At 46.0% G+C, this 20,321-nt stretch overlaps 1 protein-coding gene across 2 annotated transcripts in view; it reads left to right on the forward strand.

Annotated features, from left to right (window-relative positions):
* LOC120527078 overlaps positions 1–17,097 on the forward strand; it is a 32,591-nt gene extending 15,494 nt beyond the window's left edge. For both annotated transcript variants that reach the window (XM_039750135.1, XM_039750134.1), the window contains exons 7-15: positions 146–925; positions 5,981–6,295; positions 6,373–6,481; positions 8,061–8,182; positions 8,819–8,939; positions 9,992–10,128; positions 14,079–14,227; positions 15,099–15,247; positions 15,870–17,097. In XM_039750135.1, coding sequence (XP_039606069.1) covers positions 146–925; positions 5,981–6,295; positions 6,373–6,481; positions 8,061–8,182; positions 8,819–8,939; positions 9,992–10,128; positions 14,079–14,227; positions 15,099–15,247; positions 15,870–15,889 — 1,902 coding nt within the window. In that variant the 3' untranslated portion in view covers positions 15,890–17,097. The remainder of the gene's footprint in view (positions 1–145; positions 926–5,980; positions 6,296–6,372; positions 6,482–8,060; positions 8,183–8,818; positions 8,940–9,991; positions 10,129–14,078; positions 14,228–15,098; positions 15,248–15,869) is intronic.
* Positions 17,098–20,321: the final 3,224 nt, after the last annotated feature.

A 20,321-nucleotide genomic window follows, 5' to 3' on the forward strand; every position in this document is an offset into this window, starting at 1 on the left:
AAAGCTGAAATATTCTGATTCTCAACAGCACACAAAACCCCAAAGGACGTTAAGTGCTCTGAAAATGTCACCAAAGTCAATCATGACAGGTCACCTCTGCCTTGTCCTTTCAGTGTAGTAACGTTACGTTTTGTTCAACATGCAGCTAAACAGAAGGCCAACATCAACCATGGCAGCAGCAAAGACTACAGCGAGACCTGGAGTCGTCACACACCGAGGGGACACCAGCTTTTGGGAAACACGGCCGAATGTGACAAATAAGCAAGCATCAAACGGAAAAGAAAATGCCATAAGAACGACGACGACAATCCGGACAGCAACGATGACATCAGGCCTCCCAGAGAAAAGAGGAGACAACATAATGGGGGCCAACACACCGGCGCCGAACCAAAACCCGCACTGGACCGGTCAGTGGTCTGTTCTGAAGGTGGACGTGGTGACTAAAACAAGAGAGGCACACACCCCAGGGTCGAGGTCCGAGACGGAAAATCCCGGGAAAAGTCGCACGAAAACACAAACACAGAGAACGTGGCCAGCGGAGACGAGGAACGGCATGAAGCCTGATGGGAGCCCATCGACTGCTATGGCAACACTGGGCAGGGCATACGACTTTACCCAGAATTCCACTGGCGTTATTCCCACCGAGATGTCACAGACAATGCAAACAGCAGACCTCACGTTACTCTTCACTGCTGTGCCTTTCACCACAAAGTTCAGGTCCACTTTGGCCCACAGAGGAAGAGGAGGAGGAGGAGGAAGTTCACATCATGGAGGTCCCGCTAGCAGCAGGGAACCCCAAATCAGAGGAGATAACTACCTTCCCCTGAGCTACAGGAGTATGGCTGGTGACCCCGGAGAAGTGACCACTAACTGGACCGATGGACTTCAGTCTGCCACCGCATCCCAGCCTGGAAGGTCCCCAAAGGTATGTGCATGAGGGTTGGTGGCAGTTACTGTACAGGAAATGGGGGGTGGGGGTGAGAGCAGGGATGTGGAGGGAGTCACCGGACTGTCACCAAGTCTGACTACAGTGGTGTCCACTTTAAGGTCACTTAGTGGTTGTGCTCAAGTGCAGCATGGGGAACACATGTAGGTGTGTAGAAAGATTCATGTAGGAGGATCCTTTGGGTGCCCTCATCCAGAAAAGAGGGGATTAAAAAAAAAAGAAGAGTTTTAATTAGGATGAATAATGCAGGAGAGAAGGAAGATCTCATGGAGAAACAGAAATACCTTAGTAAAGTAGATTTACTTATAAGATCCTGGAATACCTTGGTCATTAAAGATAAAGATAACCCCACACCATCATCATCATCATCATCATCTTGCTCCTTGGACCACCTCCCAATACTGCTGCTCCTGTCCTGATCTTCCCCAGCTTCTTAAAACAAAGTTCCACACCTTCTCACGCGCCTCGTCCACTGCCTGCACATTCACTTGGGGTCACAGGTAACACCGTGTGCTTCACTTCTGCCAATTCCAAGCCAGGAACTTTAAGGGAACTCCCTGGAGGACGTGGATCTCCTCAGTCCTTGCAGGAAACTCCTGTTTATCGGAGGCTCCCTTCCAACTCCTGTCATGGCCAACGATTCTGCTATGTCCGATCCTGCAGATTCTACTCTCGTTATTATCTGTATTTTAGTTCCTAAAGATTAAGTATCCATGACATACGGGGCAAATTACAGTTATTGCTTTATAAAAATACTAAAATAACTCGCTCACACGTCAAATAACTGAAGTGTTTGTGTTTAATAACGGCCTTCTACAGTACGCTGGATATCAATGGCAGGATGATGGTCATTCTCGTTGAAAAGTTGCAGTTATGAAAACCCAAAGGCGATCTGCTGGACAAGCAGCACAGGCGACTCCAACTTGTTTAATTTGAGACGACTTGCCTGAACTGTAAAGCGAATGCGAGTCGACACGAGAGACAGCGGTGATAACTGGTCCAGGAGTCAAACGTGCATTCAAGAAACGAGAGGGGCCGCGGCCACAACCCGGCGAGATCAACCCAGATGGAGGTCGAAACGAGCATTGCTGGCAGTCGTCAACTAGAAGGTGCATCGTCAACAAATCCAAGATGGCAAAGGGTTGAGACGGGGAACCAAAAAGATATAAAATACTAACTGAAGTTGCTCACGAGATGAATCCGTAAACCAGAGGAGCACAAAACTCTGATCAGAGCCAAAATGAGAGCTAGCAGAAGGTGACAACCAGAAGGTGAGACACCACAAAAATGTAGACTCGAAACAGGGGTCTCTAACTCCGGTCCTGGAGGGCCGCAGGTTTTCATTCAACCCTTTTTGTAATTGGTGAGCGGTTTTTGCTGCTAATTAACTCTTTTTCCTTTCATTTTAATTGACTTGTTCAATTGCTTCATTTCTTTCCTTAAATGGCACCCAAACAGAAATGAAATGTGAAGTGAGGGAGCCAACAGAAGACCAACTAAGTCAGGGCCTCAAACTCCAACCGGTTCCTTAATTAGGCGCCGATTCTTGTCGTTAATTAAACTCGTTGCTTGTTGCTGTTCTCATTGTGCAATAGCAAACATGTCCGAGATTGTGGATTTTCTCTTTTCTAAGAGCACTGGGGACCTGAGCAGATCAACATTCCTGAGACCCCCATCTTTCTTTATTTTCAGATATTGTATGATGGGCACCAGCTGTTTTAGCTCATTTTGTATCTCGTTATTGTTTGGTTGCTAATTAAGGAATAAAAAACAATTAAGGGATCCGAGTCTTCAAGAACAAGTCAATTAAAATGGATTTAAAAGAAGTTAATTAGCAGCAGGAACAGGTCACTAACTAAGGAAAGGGTGAGAATGAAAACCTGCAGCCACTGCGGCCCTCAAGGACCAGAGCTGGGGATCCCTTCTGTAAAGGTGAGCAGTCGTCAAAATCTTAACTCGTAAACTTATGAAAATCTGAAGTCAAGCGGAAACCAAACTGATGACTTGAAACCGTACTGTGACCTGAAGGTGACCTGTCACCCAATTCCGGAACGGAAAACCTAAAGGCAAACTGTCACCAAAATTTGGACTGGAAACTGAACCAAAATTTGAAGACAAGCTGTCATCAAAAGCCTTGAAACCACACTGTGACCTGAAGGCGGACTCTCACCAAGCTCTACACTCGAAAACTGCACAAAAACCTAAAGGCAGGCTGCCGTCCAAATCGAGACTTGAGAACATCCAAAAAACCTGAAGGCGAGCTGTCGCTGAACTTCTGATGCGAAAATGTACCAGCAAAAAAACTTCTTTATAAAGCATAGAAGACTAACGACTGCAAAGTGAATCGTAGAGCGTATGAGAACATGAGGGCAACCATTAAGAAGGATATCAGGGAGGCTAAAAGACAGTTGGAGAGGAATAGCAGATAAGGCGAGAGACGACCATAAGAGACTCTTTAAATAGTAAGAGAAGAGTCAAGGAGGAGGCGAAGAGCATCAGGAAGAGTAAAGGGGATTAAAAGACACAGACAGTGAAATAGCGGATGAGTTAAACTTCACAAGTGAGCCAGTGGATAACCTCAGAGTGGTAACAGGGACTACTAAGGAGGTGCTGAGGGATTTGGAAATGTAGAGAGAGAAGAGCTGTGATGATTAAATAAGATGAAATCAAACAAATCACCAGGAGCAGATCAGATTTATCACAGAGTTCTTACGGAGGTCAGTGAGTTCAGATATAAACCCTGGACACATATTTTTAGGAAGTCACTGTGCACTGGAGAGATTCTGAAGGACTGGAAAATGGAAAATATCATCCCATTATATAAAAAGGGTGAGCGGGCAGATCAGAGCAACTAGAGGCCAGTAAGCTTAACATGAAACATCACAGGAAAATTAATGGAAGGAATTATTAAGGAGAAGATTGAGCAACACATGACAAGGACAGGACAGTCAGCGTGGGGTCAGAAGAGGGAGGTCGTGTTTTACTGACAGGCTGTTATTGATGTGGACTTTCAGAAAGCATTTGATGAGGTGCCACATGAGAGGGTGGGCATCAAATTAAAAGAAGTGGGAGTTCAGGGTGATGTTTTTAGATGGGTGCAGAATTGGCTCAGACACAGGAAGCAGAGGGTGATGGTGTGAGGAACCTCCTCAGAACTGGGTGATGTTAAGAGTGGTGACCAGCAGGGGGCAGTGTGGGGGCTCTGCTATGTTTAATATCTATAAATGATTTAGATAGGAAGATAAGGAACAAGCTGGTGAAGTTTACAGATGATACCAAGATAGGTGGATCAGCAGATAATTTGGAGTCTGTTATATCATCACAGAAGGATTTGGATAGCAGACAGGCGTGGGCAGATTTGTGGCAGATGAAATTTAATGTCAGTAAATGTAAAGAATGACACATAGGAAGTCAAAATGTGAGGTTTGAATACACAATGGTGGTCTGAAAATCAAGAGTCCACCTTATGAGAAGGATTTAGGAGTCATAGTGGACTCTAAGCTATCAACTTCCTGACAGTGTTCAGAAGCCATGAAGAAGGCTAACAGAATGTCAGGTTATATAGCGCCTTGATGTGTGGAGTACAAGTCACAGGAGGTTCGGCTCAACCTTTATAACCCACTGGTGAGACCTCATCTGGAGTCCTGGGTGCAGTTTTGGTCTCCATAAAGACACAGCAGCACAAGAGAAGGTCCAGAGAAGAGCAACCAGGCTGATTCAGGGCTACAGGGGAGGAGTTATGAGGAAAGATTAAAAGAGCTGAGCCTTTACAGTACATTAGGAGGAGACCTGACTGAAGTGTTTAAAATGATGGAGTTAGTCCAGTGGATCGAGACGGTGACTTTAAAATGAGTTCATCAAGAACACGGGGACACAGCTGGAAACTTGTGAAGGGGACATTTCATTCAAACATTAGGAAGTTTTTCTTTACACAAAGAACGACAGACACTTGGAATAAGCGACCAAATAGTGTGGTGGACAGTAAGACGTTAGGGACTTTCAAAACTCGACTTGATGTAAATAAGTGCACAGGACTGGCGAGATTTCTTAGGCCGAATGGCTCGTCCTCATCCCAGTTGTTCTAATCTGAAGACAAGCTGTCATCAAAATCTTCACTCAAAACAAACTGTGACCTGAAGGTGAGGGACCTTCCAAAAACAGACTTGGAAAAAACGCACCAAATTCTGAAGGTGAGGACTCACCAAGCTCTACACTTGAAACCGCACAACGACCTGAAGTCGAGGGGTCTTCCAAATCCCAGACACAGGACCGTCATTAAGATGAAACACAAATTGCCACGTGACCCTGTAGTTAGGATATAGCGGGTTGGATAATGGATGGATGCAAAATCAAAAGCCGCACAACGCCTAAAGACTTGTGTTGAAGTTGTTTGGCTGTTGGATCCGTAATCCCGGATGCTGCACTGAATGCCAAACACGGCTGTGACGCCGCACATTGCGCCTTTTGGCCATTTGGTGCAGCGCGTCCCACCAACCCAATCGCTAATTGTTGAGAAACGACAACCTTAAAAATAAACAATTCAAGAATTTCCACCACTTTGTAACTAAATTATTACTGGAATGCGCTGGCACTTTAATGTACCCCTGAGGTTGAACAATACAGAAATACATTTTTATTCTCTCAGAACCCCAAATTTAACAAGCTGTCCCGAGTCTTCAGAATTGCGGATCGCGAGTTTGCTCAGCGCCTGGCAGGCCATTCTAAAGGCTGCTGCTGCTGCTTGACGTTGCACGTTTTAGGCTAATTTCATCTTAAAGGGGTTTCTTGCCCAGAGGATTCGGTAAGCGAGGCGTTGCCGTATTTTAGTCATTCTGACCTTAGTTATTTTTATTTTTGTCCGCCGGTAGCACAAACGACCACATTTATACAAAATGATGAACTGAAAAAGAGGAAAGACCACCGTCAACTTCACGTCATCATTCATCTAAGGATGTGGCGGATTAAACAACATGAAACGTATTAAACTGCAGCTTTAGAAGTAGCCATTAACGAGAAACTCTTGTTTTATTGCAGCTCACGTTTGAAAAACAAGCAATTAACCGTTTCACCGGGAGCACCCGCAAGGGCACACGTAAAAAACGCAATACGAGCGGGAACAACGTCGAGAAACTGGGCGGGCTGCCCTCCCTGAAGGAGCTCTTAAAGGGGCGATCGCTTCGAGGCGACTCGGAGAGCGTGGAAGACGGGGGAGTCCTCCAGCGAAGACGAAGAGGCCTCGCTCCGTCACTCCGACCCGAAATCCAAAGACGGGAATTTATGAACAGAAATGGAGATCTCATCGATTTGCTGAAGACGGCCGAATCGCTCGAAATTGCAAAGATTAAAGTGGTGAGCATCTGTCGCGTCAATAGATGTTTGAGCTGGACGGGCCACGACGTTTATTTTCTACTCCTTCTGTTAAACAGGACCAGGACTTCAAAATGGACAGTAACCCCCCAGAGTACGACGCCGCCGGCGACTCCTGGGAACAGTATTTTAATGACAACAATGAGTATCAAGTCGACGAGTTTATCAGTAAGTAGTGTCCCCTAACTTCAGAGCAATGCCGTGAAGGCCAAACGGATCACACATGACACGATAAATACACAGGAAACGAGGGGCGGGGCCCAAAAATCCTTAAGAAGCGCTTGTAACGATTTTAACGACTATTCAACTTTACACCAATTCCATTGTAGTCAATGGCAACCTGCTCTCCTTGGGAGGCGATCCACTCGTCCCAGCGCTTCTTCCATTCCTGAGAACATTTTCCGTGCTCGTCTTTTGTTACCGTGTCCAGAGCCTCCTGGGATTTTTTTTTTTCTGGATTTTATAACATGGTAGTAAATCGTCTTCTTTTTCGTCTCAGTTTTAATTTTGGGAACAAAAGAAAGTCGCAGGGTGCAGAAATCGGACGAATATGGGAGGTGAGACGTTAACAACCAAAGTGTTTCTGGTCAAAAGCGCGGCGTGTGCAGTTGCTGAATGTAAGGTAGGGGGCGCCGATGCTCAGGACGTTCATTTGTCTGACGCTTTCCCCCACAGACACCTCAGCAGTTCCGTGTCATTTGGTTGATAATCAGTCTGTTCATTCGGAAAAATGCGATTATTGTCATCTTGATGCTCGATATGATCAGCTTGTAGAAAAATAAATTGCCGTTAGTCCTGTGCACGATTGTATAGGGTGGTCCAGATCTAATTATGCAATTTTCATTACGCTATAACTTATTACGTTTATTACATAGAAAATCACCCGGACCATTGAGACGTGTGCGGACTGACGACATGAAGAATCGTCCCCACATAAATCAAAGCCATCCAGACGATGTGGAACTGCATAATTAGATCTGGACCACCCTGTACAATAAATGCCATGCATGCACGACTCGATCAACTCGGCACAATGCCACTCAGCAGACTGTGGGCATGGGATTGCAAGCGGTATCGTCAAGAACTACATCCCCTCCCGTGCTATCGGCCGATTTTTGTGTCCTTCCTAACACAGGGTGAGTCACAATTATGTTAACACTGGCGGATTCTTTTTATCTCGACTACCCCTTTCCAGGTCGATGGGTAGGTCATGGTGAACCATTGCCATGATTTGATACCCTGTGATTTCTGGTTAAGGGGTATGGGGTGTGGTGAAGGAGTGCGTGGTAAAACTGGAACGTTCGTGATATCAGTGACCTGAAGGACAGAACACGGACTGCGGGATCATCCGAGAGTCCGGGCTTTAAATGGTGCGGCGGTCGTTGGCTCTTCTGCGTTGAACAGGCTGGCAAACAGGTTGAGACGTTCCTGTAAACCATCCTGCATATATGAAGTATGTTTTGTGAATAAACAGGTTCCGCCATTCAAATGTTAACCTAATTTTGACTCACACTGTGTACGGGAAGAACACAAATGACAAACGAACAGAAACAAAATAAAACCTGCCAGCACAAGGGGGTGACTCAAAGTTACACTCCTCACTCCCTTCCTCGTCTCCCGTCTCTATTGACCCCCATCCTCTACCTCCCAGTAATGAGACGCCGCCACTCCATTCCACTCCACTCCACTCCACTCCGGTCGTCAGCCTTTTGTTGTTGTTGTTGTTTGTTTCTTTTCTTCGTTTCAGACCCCTGTGAAAACTACCACTGCCCACGAGGGAAGGTGTGTGCGGTCAGCAAAGACAACAAACCGAAGTGCATCTGCCAGGACCCCTCGACGTGTCTACAGCCCGCCGCTCAAGCTGAGCTTGTGAGTTTCGGTAAAGCGCTGGTCAATTTCAGTGTTTGGTCAGAAAGAGGACCCCCCCCCTCCCCTTTGGTATTCAGAAGACCCCTAACTCAGCATTGCTGGTCTCCTTCTTCCTCGCAGTGAGGAGATCATTGATTCGCGTCTCGAGTTATCCCCGAGTGGAGCACAAACCGCTGTGTAAGAATTGTGTCAAGAATTATTGTTAATATTATTAATGACCTCAGAGTAGAGCCACTGCTCCTCAGGAACTAGTTGGGGAATCAGGTGAAGATCACCTGTGGCCCTTAGTGAGTTTCTCATGAGAGTTCCAGTGCTAGTCTTGTTTCGTTGGCTTTAACTATCTCTGGCTTCAGTTTCCAAGTTTGTTTTGCTCCTTGAACCCGTTTCTCATTCTCGATGCGTCTCTGGTACTTTCTGACCCTTGCTACTCCTTTTGACCCTAATTTCTTGCCTTCCTTTCCACCTCCTGGTGACCTCTAACTCACAGTGAACTTTGGGCACTCTGTGTGTCCTTAGCAGCTCCTCATGAACGCCTACAGAGTGGTCATCATGGACCAAGTGTGCCTGCCCCAAAGAGTTACGATCGTCCGCCATCATTACGGACCGACAGTCCAGCTGATTGCCTTTTCCTTTCAGGTGTGTGGCACAGACAACCGAACCTATGAAAGCTCCTGTCATCTCTTCACCGCCAAGTGCTTCAGTGAAGGAGCTCAGAGAAGACCAGGCCTTCATCTCGACTACCTCGGAGCTTGTCGGTGTAAGTTCTCGAAATTCCTGCACTAACTGGACGAGAAAAATGGAATTCTACAATTGAGTCATTGGGGCAGGCACTGTCGGTGAAGTGCCAGGGGGGTTCACACTTGTTAATTTGGGTTCGATTTCATTTTGAGGATGGGTGAAAGGCAACGGTTATTAAAATGAAGACGTAGAAGCATTAGAGCTTTCCTAATATTCCTCCTGCACAGTTCACGTTGGTTTCCGTTTTAGGGCATTCACAGTAGGGTGGCATGAGGCCTGACAAATCGATTGTCTCACACTTTGATTTATCCAAAGCTGGAGTCCATCCAGTGTTCCTTTTGAATGACACTCCCCAATTGTAGACATTTTCACAGATAGTTCATCAGTCTTGGGTACAAGAAGGCCGGGACAACCCTTAAGTACACACAGAACAATTTGGAGGCACCAGTTATCTAACACCAGGGATGAACTGGGCATTGGGGTCTACTGGGATGAATCTCAGTGGGCTGCTCTGTCTCACTCTCTTTGTGGTCCAAACTGTTGGGTCATGATCTGCGAGAGAGAGAGCGCGTGATTGGCCCACTCTGCATCCTCTCCAGTCACATGATCAGATGAACCATGACAACATGAGACACAAATGACAGGAGAGGAGATGTCAGGAGGAAATCTGAGAAGAAAATAAGGAAGAATTCCAAAGATTAACAACTTATTTGGACTTCTCCGGAGTGAGGGACAGCCACGGGGTCAACAGGGACAAGTGGTCAGTTTAACAGCCGGTTTTTGATACCACACAAGGCAAAATGATTTCATGACAGCACTCAAAATAAATACATTTAAAATGGTTTATTTATTTATTTATTTTTTAAACTAGAGAGCGCAGTGGCGAGCAGGTAGGGAAGGTCAGGGGCTTTCATACGGCTGCCCATCTTACTTCTCACATCTTCATCTGATTGAACAGCTTGGGAAGGTCACAGTAGGCTGCGGTTGATGCTTTCAAAAGAAAGGAGGCTGCCGACTTGCTGGCTGTGCACTTCATTGCGTGTCTTGGTCTCTTCTCGTCCTTCCTTGCAGACATCGCCCCATGCCAGGATCACGAGCTGGCACAGTTCTCCCTGCACATTAAGAACTGGCTGAAAGAAGTCCTGGTGCACCTCTACGAGTACGACCTGAAAAACCCGGGATTCCTGACGAAGAAGCAAAGGATCATTGTGAGTGCCGATTAGGATTACGATAAAGTAGAACGATCAGGGCGCAGTGTGGCGTCACTCCAACCTCTCCATGCCTACGTAACTGGAATGGAGATGGACGTAAACGTTTGTTAACATTGTTACAGTCTGTGTAAGTCTCTACTCATGTGTGTTTTCTGTTTATCAAGTTTTATTTGTTTGTAATTACCGTATATACTCACGTATATGTTGTAAAAATCAATCAGAAAATCAGATCCCGACTTATACGCCCGTTCAAAAACACGACACTTCGTTTTTTTTGGTTACATTTTCTTGCCTCCTCCAGTCTCTCATCAGTTTCTCAGACACATCGAATTTTGTTTGCCGTTACCAATTTCTTTTGCTACTTCAACGACTTTTAATTTAAAACCAGTTTCATATTTTCTTCTGATCGAATGCTCCATCGTAGATAAGGGATGCTCTTACGATAAAGGAATATGTGGGTGTGAGATACAAAAAAAAACACAAAACAGTGCAAACGTCACTCCGGAATAGTTTGGGTTTTACTGTGTGGTCACGTAGGCACAATACACAGAAAAAAAAAGGCCGGTGACTCCCTCAGGTGGGCGTTAGCATATCAGAATCTCTTGGACCAATAGTGCGAGTTCTCCGCATTCAACTTATACGACCGACATTAATACGTAAAATCACGTCCTGACTTATCCATGAGTATCTTTAAATGCTGTTCATTGTGCTTTGTGGGTGGAGCTCACAGGAGGCGGGGCCAGCATGGCATCACCATTGAGCGGAGAAGGCTCAGGAGCAGGAGATCATTCATTTACGGTGGACTTCCCGAGCAGTGCTATTTTCCTTCCATCTCTTACTGTTTTGATGACCGTTTCAGGGTTACGACTTCTCGACTGTGTCCTAGGACTTTTATTTTGGGCTCTTTTCAACATTTTCTTGCAATTGTCTCATTTCTATTTCATAAGTAGAGCTAGGCAATCTGTTAGGTGACATAGGCACCCACCTGGCGTGATGTCATCTGAGGAGTGCCATTGATGAAAGTTGAGGGGCGCGTGCTCCCGGGACACCAAGGACACAGAGGGCACCCACCCCGGTCATCAAACTTTGATGATACAAAATGGGTGCTGATTATGAAACTAAAAATACACACACTCCTTAAAGTCTGCAGCACACACATAAAGGGGCGCTTACTCTGGATACCGAGGGTGACCCTAAAACCACCCCCGTCATAGGTTGTCAAATTCAAATGATACCAACTACCTGCGATAGTCAACTAGGGGCAACGTCCATTCACCCAGCCTAGGGGTCCAAAGGGGCTTTGACCAAAACGGTTCAGAAGTCCTAATTCGTTGTTTGCCCTTTTGTACATAAGCCAGGGGTTTATGGTGATCCCCCTTCCTGAGTGAGCCTCTTTTAGGCTGGCCAGTGAAGTCTCTGGCGTGTTTTCCGAGTTGTGTTTGGAGGCCTCAACCCTAGTTGGCCAAATTTAAGACTCCATTTCATAACTGATCGGATTGGGAGACCCCAAAAGCAGTTCTGAGAACACTTCTAAAAATACCTGTTAAAGGGGGAACCCAGTCAAAAACCCTGGCTAGATACAACTTCAATCTTTAATAAAATTGAACATTAATTATCCCAAAGATGCTCTGTAAGTACTTGAAGCGGGGCGTCACAGTGGCACAGTGGGTAGCGCTGCTGCCTCGCAGTAAGGAGACCCTTAAGAGTTCGCTTCCCGGGTCCTCCCTGTGTGGAGTTTGCATGTTCTCCCCGTGTCTGCGTGGGTTTCCTCCCACAGTCCAAAGACATGCAGGTTAGGTGCATTGGCAATCCTAAATTGTGTGTGTGCGCCCTGTGGTGGGCTGGCGCCCTGCCCAGGGTTTGTTTCCTGCCTTGCACCATCTGTTGGCTGGGATTGGCTCCGGCAGAACCCCTTGACCCTGTAGTTAGGATATAGTGGGTTTGATAATGGATGGATGGAAGTACTTGAAGCTCCACAGAGCACATCAGGCAAAAAAGGGGTTGCCAGCAAGAACAATCCAGTGGCAAAGTCAAAATGGTCACAAATCCAATGAATCGAAAATAGCAGAGCACAGCAAAAACACAAGCAACACACACCCACTCCCTAGAGCATTCAAAATGAACGCCAGGACCCTCTGGATTTATATGAGGGTGGGCAGTCTCTAACAGTGATGGAAAAAAAAAAAGTACTGGGAAGCCCTGAGCCATTCGAAGTAGCATGAAGCTACAAGCAAGTCTTATAAATGGCCTTCTACACAACTCCCATTTAAGTGTCACAAAGCCACACCCACTTTCAAGTAGCCATAAAGGTTAAACCCACTTATTTAAATAGCCAGAAGTCCACACCCCATTTTAAAGTTGACATGCGTCAAAAAGCCACACCCCATTTTAAAGTAATCATAATAAAGCCACCCACCTTTATAAAATACACATGTATATGACTATACGTATGCTTAGTGACCATTAAACCGCGCCCCATTTTTTACTTCATCATCATAAAACCCCGCCTCATTTAAAAATAATCATATTAAGCCACGCCCCATTTTAAACTTAAATGTGGTCACCTTGTAGCATAGTGATAAAGCCACACCCCATTTTAATGTAATTATAATAAAACCCACACTTAGTGTCACAAACCCACACCCAGTTTAAAAATGATCATTATTAAGCCACAGCCCATTTTAAAATAAACTTGTAGCTTTAGTGTCACAAAGTCAAACCACTGACCATACACATGCTTAGAGTCAAAGCGCCATACCATATTTTAAAACAGGAGCTTTCACAAGGCCACAATCCGTTTTTAAATAATCTTAATAAGGCCACATATCTTTTCATATAATGCACATGTGGCAGTGTTCATGCTTAGTGTAACAGAGCCATGGCCCATTTTAAATTGGCATGTGCCCATACTTTAGCATATTATCAAAAGACCACACCCCACTTTTAAACGATAATCATAAAAGTTACATCCCCTATTAAAACAGACTTGTGGCCACAGCCATGCTTTCTTTCACAAAGTCTCACCCCTTTTAAAATGGACTTGTGGTCACCAACGCTTAGTGTCACAAAGCCATGCCTCCTTTGTAAAGCCACACCCCATTTTAAAATATACATGCTGTCTCACCCATGCTTAGGTTCACAAAGCCACACCCCACTTTGACACCACAGCCCCTATTAAAATAGGCTTGATTAGTTCAGTCTCACAAAGCCACACCCCATTTTAAATATTCATCATAAAGTCACTTCAATTTCCTAAATAAAGAATGAAGCCACGCCCCACTTTCTGAGCAGGTATGAAGCCACAGCCCACTTTTCAATGATCACAAAGCCCCGCCCCATTTTCTTACTTTCCTCTCACAAACGTCGGACAGGTAAAGCTGCAGTCATGGAGGGTTCACTGACCGCCCCAAACTCTCAGCGCTTCCCCCACTTTAAGTGACAGAGAGCTGGACCCCATTTTAGGACCACTTAGCACAAAGCAGGAGCACAGCTTGAGATGCCCCTCTCAAACACACAAACTTTCACACTGGGTGAAGCTACGGGATAACCTGCGCATGTTTGGAGTGGACAGTAGGAACAGGAAGGCCACATTCACATAGGAAGAACATGCAAACTACACACAGATGTTCAGATTTCAAGCCAGGACTGTGGAGCTCCAAGGAGGCTGCAGTGTCGCCCTCTAGTGTTTGAGCACTAAGATTACGGTAGTCTATCTGTGCTCTGACCAATCAGGGGCTGAGATTCACGTACAGGCGGGATTCTGTTGAATTCTGAAAGTGCCAAGTAGCCAGTGGGGGTCCACTTGAGAGAGTGAGCCCACCGTACTTCCGTAGGGTTTACGTAGTTTGTGAAAAATTAAAGATGCCGAAAAAGTCAAAGATGTGAATTTCCCCTTGGGATTAAAAAAACTTTACTTAATCTAACAAAAAGCGGCATTTAATTCCTAGGTTAAAAAAATCTATGACCTCCAGAGGCAGCTCAAAGTGGGCGCGTACACCTCCAGCTGGCGACGGAGCACCTTTGAGACCAATTACCTGATGCACGTCTATCCAGTCCACTGGCAGTTTGGACAACTCGACCAGAAGCCTGCTGATGGGTAAGAAAGAGAATGGGGACGTGAGAAACCATCGGGTGTGCCACTTTCATGATTAAGAGTGCAAACGGAGTACTGCGTGGCACAGTTGGGCACTGGCCTTTAGGAGATCAGAATACTCAAGTGGTCATCAGCACTGGTGGGTACCATGCCAGGGCGGGTCACATTTTCTTTTAACCCAGTTGGTGCTTATCAGTATTTTTAGATGTTCGTGCCCATAACATGGAGACAGGTGTCCTCATGCCAACAGGGACATGACGCGGGGACAGCAAGCAGTCCGAGTTCTGCCCAGACTCTCTGGAGGTGGTGGTGGGAATGCGAAGGTGATGTGGATCTGCTCCACATTTGAACTTTGCATCGGGGGGTCCCCATTTTGGTACAATGGCCCCTATAAATCATCGTGGTTATGTCAGATGCCACGTTTGTGTTGTATTTACAGCACAAAAACCCTAAAAATGAAAAATGAGTGAGTTGTCCAAATACACCTGACTCCACAGTCCCACCGCAAAAACCAGCCTGGCATTTGTCCAAATCGGTTTCCACCACTAAATCCAGCCCGTCCCACTGGGGCACAAGCCACATGCCACACATAAATGTTCTCCTCCACTGATTCTGCTCAGACTGACATGCCAATGCAGTTCTGGGGTTGGAGGAGCCAACAGGGATGGTTTAGTCCCCACATGGAGCGGCTCTACCTTCAGAAGGTGGATACTTGAGACCCCAAATTATGGAAAGGGAAGGACTGGAATAAGCGGGGCTGTGCCCAAGAAACCGCCCTCCCTTCCTATCCCCAGTTTTTGATGCCCTCACTCAATTCCTGAAGTTCCGTGAGCTCCAAACTGACCAAACATCTTGAAATTGGCTCCCCTCACAGCTACCTGAGTCACTCTGAGCTGGCCCCCCTTCGCACCTCGCTGATACCCATGGACCACTGCACCTCCCGCTTCTTCAGAGAGTGTGACCTGAACCGGGACAGACGGGTGTCTCTCAAGGAGTGGTGCTCCTGTTTTGGCACAAGGAATGGTAAGCTAAAAAAGTTATTTTACTCTGGCATGTTAAAATGTGGGGGCGGCACGGTGGCGCAGTGGTAGCGCTGCTGCCTCGCAGTTAGGAGACCCAGGTTCGCTTCCCGGGTCCTCCCTGCGTGGAGTTTGCATGTTCTCCCCGTGTCTGCGTGGGTTTCCTCCGGGCGCTCCGGTTTCCTCCCACAGTCCAAAGACATGCCGGTTAGGTGGATTGGTGATTCTAAAATTGGCCCGGGTGTGTTTGTGTGTGTCCTGCGGTGGGTTGGCACCCTGCCCAGGATTGGTTCCTGCCTTGTGCCCCCGTGACCCTGTATTCGGATTCAGCGGGTTAGAAAATGGATGGATGGATGTTAAAATGTGGGTTTGGTCGGGAGCAGACTGGCATCTGAGCGGGTACTAAAGGACACTAGAATAGTCCTGTCACAGCCCACCAACGTTAGAAAGGACAATTAAAAATGAAGGAAGACAACTAGATTGGTGGCAGAAGTGGGATTCTCTCTTTAAAACCCGAGCAGAGGACTCGCAGTCTTTGGAAAGTTGATGTTAAAAAACGACGAGTGAATTACACAGCAGGATGAAAATTTCAAACTTGACATCAATTTGTGCTTCTCAATCCCCAGAAATTGACCTTCTGTTTTAACTGCTGACCAGAGTTGCTGGTGTTGTGGAGACAATCAGCATCCAACAAAGAAGAAGAAGAAGAAGAGCTGAGGACTACTGAGCGGGTGGGGGGTGTGGGGGTCCTTCTTTTCTTTGTTGTTGTGACCTTTCAGCTCTAACTCACTACACACACAGTTTCACCATCTCCTCGATGTGGAGGTCCCCTGATGTTCTGGCCACATTATCACCCATCATTTGCACGAACGTTCTTTTCCCATTTTCAAAATGAATTTCACGCCCATCTGTGGTGGACTGGCGTCCCTTCCAGGGTGGTACCCCCTTGCCTTGTGTGTCTGCTATTACTGGGCTTCAGCACCATGAGACCCTGAACTGGACTGAGCTGAGCTGGCATGGCTGCATTTCCCTGCTTGACCACAGGTGTCGCTATTTCCCAGTTTCTCCAAAATGTTGTGTGTCAGAGTTGCCATAAACCAGACACGTTCCCCCGTGTTTTATAAATCCTGATATCTGCGTACATAAGCTTTATAAATGGATTAACACTGGGGGTCCCATTTTGGTATTAGACTGCAGAAGCGGGGTCTGGGATTTGAGGTCCATGTCTGACAGCATGCAGAGCCACACCAAGATGTCCATCGAAATGCAGCCTGTCCTGGTAACGTCTCGTACATAAAGTAACGCGGACCCTCAGAGAAGCAGCTCAACTTCAAGTCAACACCAACACGGCCCCTCACAGATCCTCACAGGACCAGACTGGCTTGGAGGGGTGGCAGTGCCAGTGCTCATCCGCTGCTCCAAAAATCCATCAATATCGATGTCCCGTAAACTGACTCTGTGCATAATGGCGACTGCTGCTCTGGAATCCAAACATACAGACGCCTCACCCTCACTGCAGAGTGACAAAGTGAAAGGGGACACTTCAGACACCTTCGCAAATTTCTAACAAACAAAGACATTGAAATATCACACTGATGAAAGCTTTCAGACCCTCCACTCTGGCTCAGGAGCATCCCGTTCTATTGAGATTTTCCTTGAGCAATGGATGAAAGTGGGAGGTGGGACTTCAGAGCTCTTAACCAAAGAATGAAGGTCTCGAGTAGAAATGCTTGAACCCTGGTCAGTTTACCAGAAGTAGTGTCTGCGCACCTGTGTGTCCATTCAGCTGCTACGTCTCTGTCATTCCAACAAACATCTACAGTAATAAAAGGCATTGCATTTGTCATTCCAACATCAAACATTTGCAGTAATGCAGTTAATCACAATCGAATGTTTGTGATGCACCACCTGTTGGAATGAAAAATACAATGCATCTTATTATGACATGCACTATAGGTGGGACACTGCAAACGTTAATGCTGAACGTGTCCCACAGAGCAGGGGCCGCCAACTCCAGTCCTGGAGGACCACCGTGGCTGCAGGTTTCCAATTCTAATCCTTTTTTAAATGAGTGCCCTGTTTGTGCTGCTAATTAACTTTCAATTTTAATTGAATTGCTTTTTTAAGATTTGTTCCCCTGAATTTCTTCCCTTAAATGGCATCCAAATAGAGAAGAAATGTGAAGTGAGGGAGCCAACAGAAGACCACCTAAGTCAGGGCCTCAAACTCCAAATAATTTCACTCCAACCAGCTGCTTAATTAGGCGCCGACTCTTGTCGTTCATTAAACGCGTTCTTTAATTCCGTGGCTTGTTGCTGCTCTCGTGGTGCATTAGCAGACATTTCCGAAATTGTGGATTTTCTCTTTTCTAAGAGCACTGGGGACCTGAGGAGATCGACCTTCATCTTCGTTTATTTTCAGATCTTGTGTGATGGACACCAGTTGTTTTGGCTCATTTTGTATCTCGTTATTGTTTGGCTTCTAATTAAGAAAAAAAGAAACCATTAAAGGGTTCGAGTCTTCAGGAGCAAATCAATGACAATGAATTCAGAAGAAGTTAATTAACAGCAAAAACAGGTCGCTCATTAAGACAAGGGTTAGAATGAAAACTTGCCACTAGCCACGGTGGTCCTCCAGGACTGGAGTCGGCGACCTCTGCCACACAGAGTAACTTGCCAGACTTTGACTCCTTTGACGGGTAGCACCACAAGTGTATCATCCTTTTATTAAAGGGTATATAAAATACACAAGTGTATGTGTGTCCATCTGGTTGCTGATGGCACATCACACATCAAATGGCATAACACAGAGATGTACGCATTGCATTTGTTATTCTAACAGATGGCACATCACAAATATTAACCCCACTTTTATCAATTCCATATTAAATGTCACAACAGACACATACATTGCATCTGTCATTCCAACAGATGGTGCATCACAAAAATTTGTAGTAACACATTTTTTATTCCACAAATACATGTGATGCACCGTCTGTTGGAATGACAGATGCACTTCATTTCATTACTACATGCACTACAGGGCACACTGACCCCTGCGGTGATTACTTCGATTTCAAATCAGTCTTAAATGGTTAGCACAGCTAGTTTGTACATAAACACACACGGCACACAAAGTCCAAATTCTACTCAGAAATGAAAAGTTTGGGAGTTTTGTTTTTAGAATTTAAAGATCAGAATTAGAACCTTCAGCTTGTCCCACAGACGGCCATTCTGTCATTGGACCCACTTTTTCCTGTAACTGTCAACTTGGGTTTGGCAGCATCAGTTATGTGGCAGGACCCAGCTGTTGGAGAGGACGCCAGTGTGCCACTGGCCAAATGGTGATAAATGCCCATCGAGCTGCCCACTGCTGCATGAGAACAGCTAAATAGCTGGGACTGCTCTGCAGCGCCACCTCCTGCCCACTTCTCTCTTAGCAGTTCCCAATAAAAGCAGAGCCAGCTTTGAACGAAATATACAAGAAATGCAAACAAAACATTATATACAAATATAAATATATATTAATAAATAAACACACCTCTCAGAGAGAGACCAACTTGGCAAGTCCTCTAATGTCTCGACTGAATCCTGGAGTTTAACATTCTGCACCCTCTCCTGTCACCCTGCTTAATGTATTCACGGCGTAATCTTCTTAAATTGTGTATAAAAAGTCAAAGAGGCTGCGGTCTGCAGATCATCACTTATTGACATTATTTGGATGATTCCCTACTTGTGCACTTTATTCCACATTTAATTTATTCATGCATAATTTATAAGTACTACATGACAAATCACTTGTGTATTTGAATATATTAAGTAATATTTATCATTGACTTTTTCCAGCTTTTTAAACATCGCCAGCCTTTCCTGTACATAGCTCATCAACCTTTTTTTTTTTTTTGTACTGATTTTGATATAAAAATTCAAGCCTACTGCAAACTGCCTGTTATGACAAACTGAATAAACGCATTCACTCAAAGCAGCCGTGGCGCCCGGCGGTGTCTTTGGTTTTCAGTTTGTGTGATGTGGTGGCTCAGAGCATCGGCTTCAAGTCCTGGCCTGGCCTGACCATTCATTGTGTCTCTAAAGGTTGTGCAGCCAAATATTCGGTGAAGGGTCCCATCATTTGTGTTTGTGTTGTCATCTGAAATATTCTGTTGAATGCAAACTCAAAAGCAAAGTCTGATTTTTGTTAAATGCAGGAATAAACAATGATGGCTGCCAATGACGATGGTCAGTTTTAAGTTATTTCAGAGGCAATTGTGGGGTCTTTGTTTTTCATGAGGGGGGCACCAACACGTTTGTCCACATCAAAGTCAAAATGAGCGCAACAACCAAACCATTAAAAGAATACAAACAAGTCAAAGCGGACATTCATCGGAGTGAATCCATGAGACCAGCGTCACACACAGCGGCCGTTACAGCAGGTACGACGACTGAGATGTTCACCCAGAAGGTCGCAGAATCCCAGGGAATGACGAGCGCACTGCCAGTGGTGTTTTGTGGACTGCATATCATGGGGTGTTTACTGCTGTGGCGGGCGGCCGGGATGCCCCCTCTACTTATGTTCCGGGAGAGCAACAATGGGCATCTCAGTACCTCACCCAGGACACTTGGTGGCAGCCTCCCTGGCTGACGATGGCACCTCAGTTTCCCGCAGGGTTCCATGGGAGAGCCCTGTGGGGATCTAGGGTGGCCACCAGGGGGTGCTGCATGGGTCCCTGAGCCAACCTGGACATCTCTACAGTGCCGCCCGGAAGTGCAACTAGCAACAGGTGATCAAGCACCTGGTGGGCTATAAAAAGGGCAGCCGCCACCACCACTCAGTGGCCAGAGTTGGGAGGAGAGGATGAGGCTTCAAGGGAGGAGTGGTGGTGCCAGTAGGGCGTGTTGTGTGTTACTGGTGCTTACCAGCACTTCATTTGGGACTGTGTACTGCCTGTGGGTCACGGGGAAGAAAATGAAAACAGTTTTGTGTTATTTTATACGTGCCTCCGCGTCAGTCTGGGTTGGGTCGGCGCCAATATAGCGCCTCTGTTACACTGTGTAATAAAATCGGAACGTTATCAGAAATGT

This window comes from Polypterus senegalus, chromosome 4, assembly GCF_016835505.1.
Source record: "Polypterus senegalus isolate Bchr_013 chromosome 4, ASM1683550v1, whole genome shotgun sequence".
Taxonomy (NCBI): domain Eukaryota; kingdom Metazoa; phylum Chordata; class Cladistia; order Polypteriformes; family Polypteridae; genus Polypterus; species Polypterus senegalus.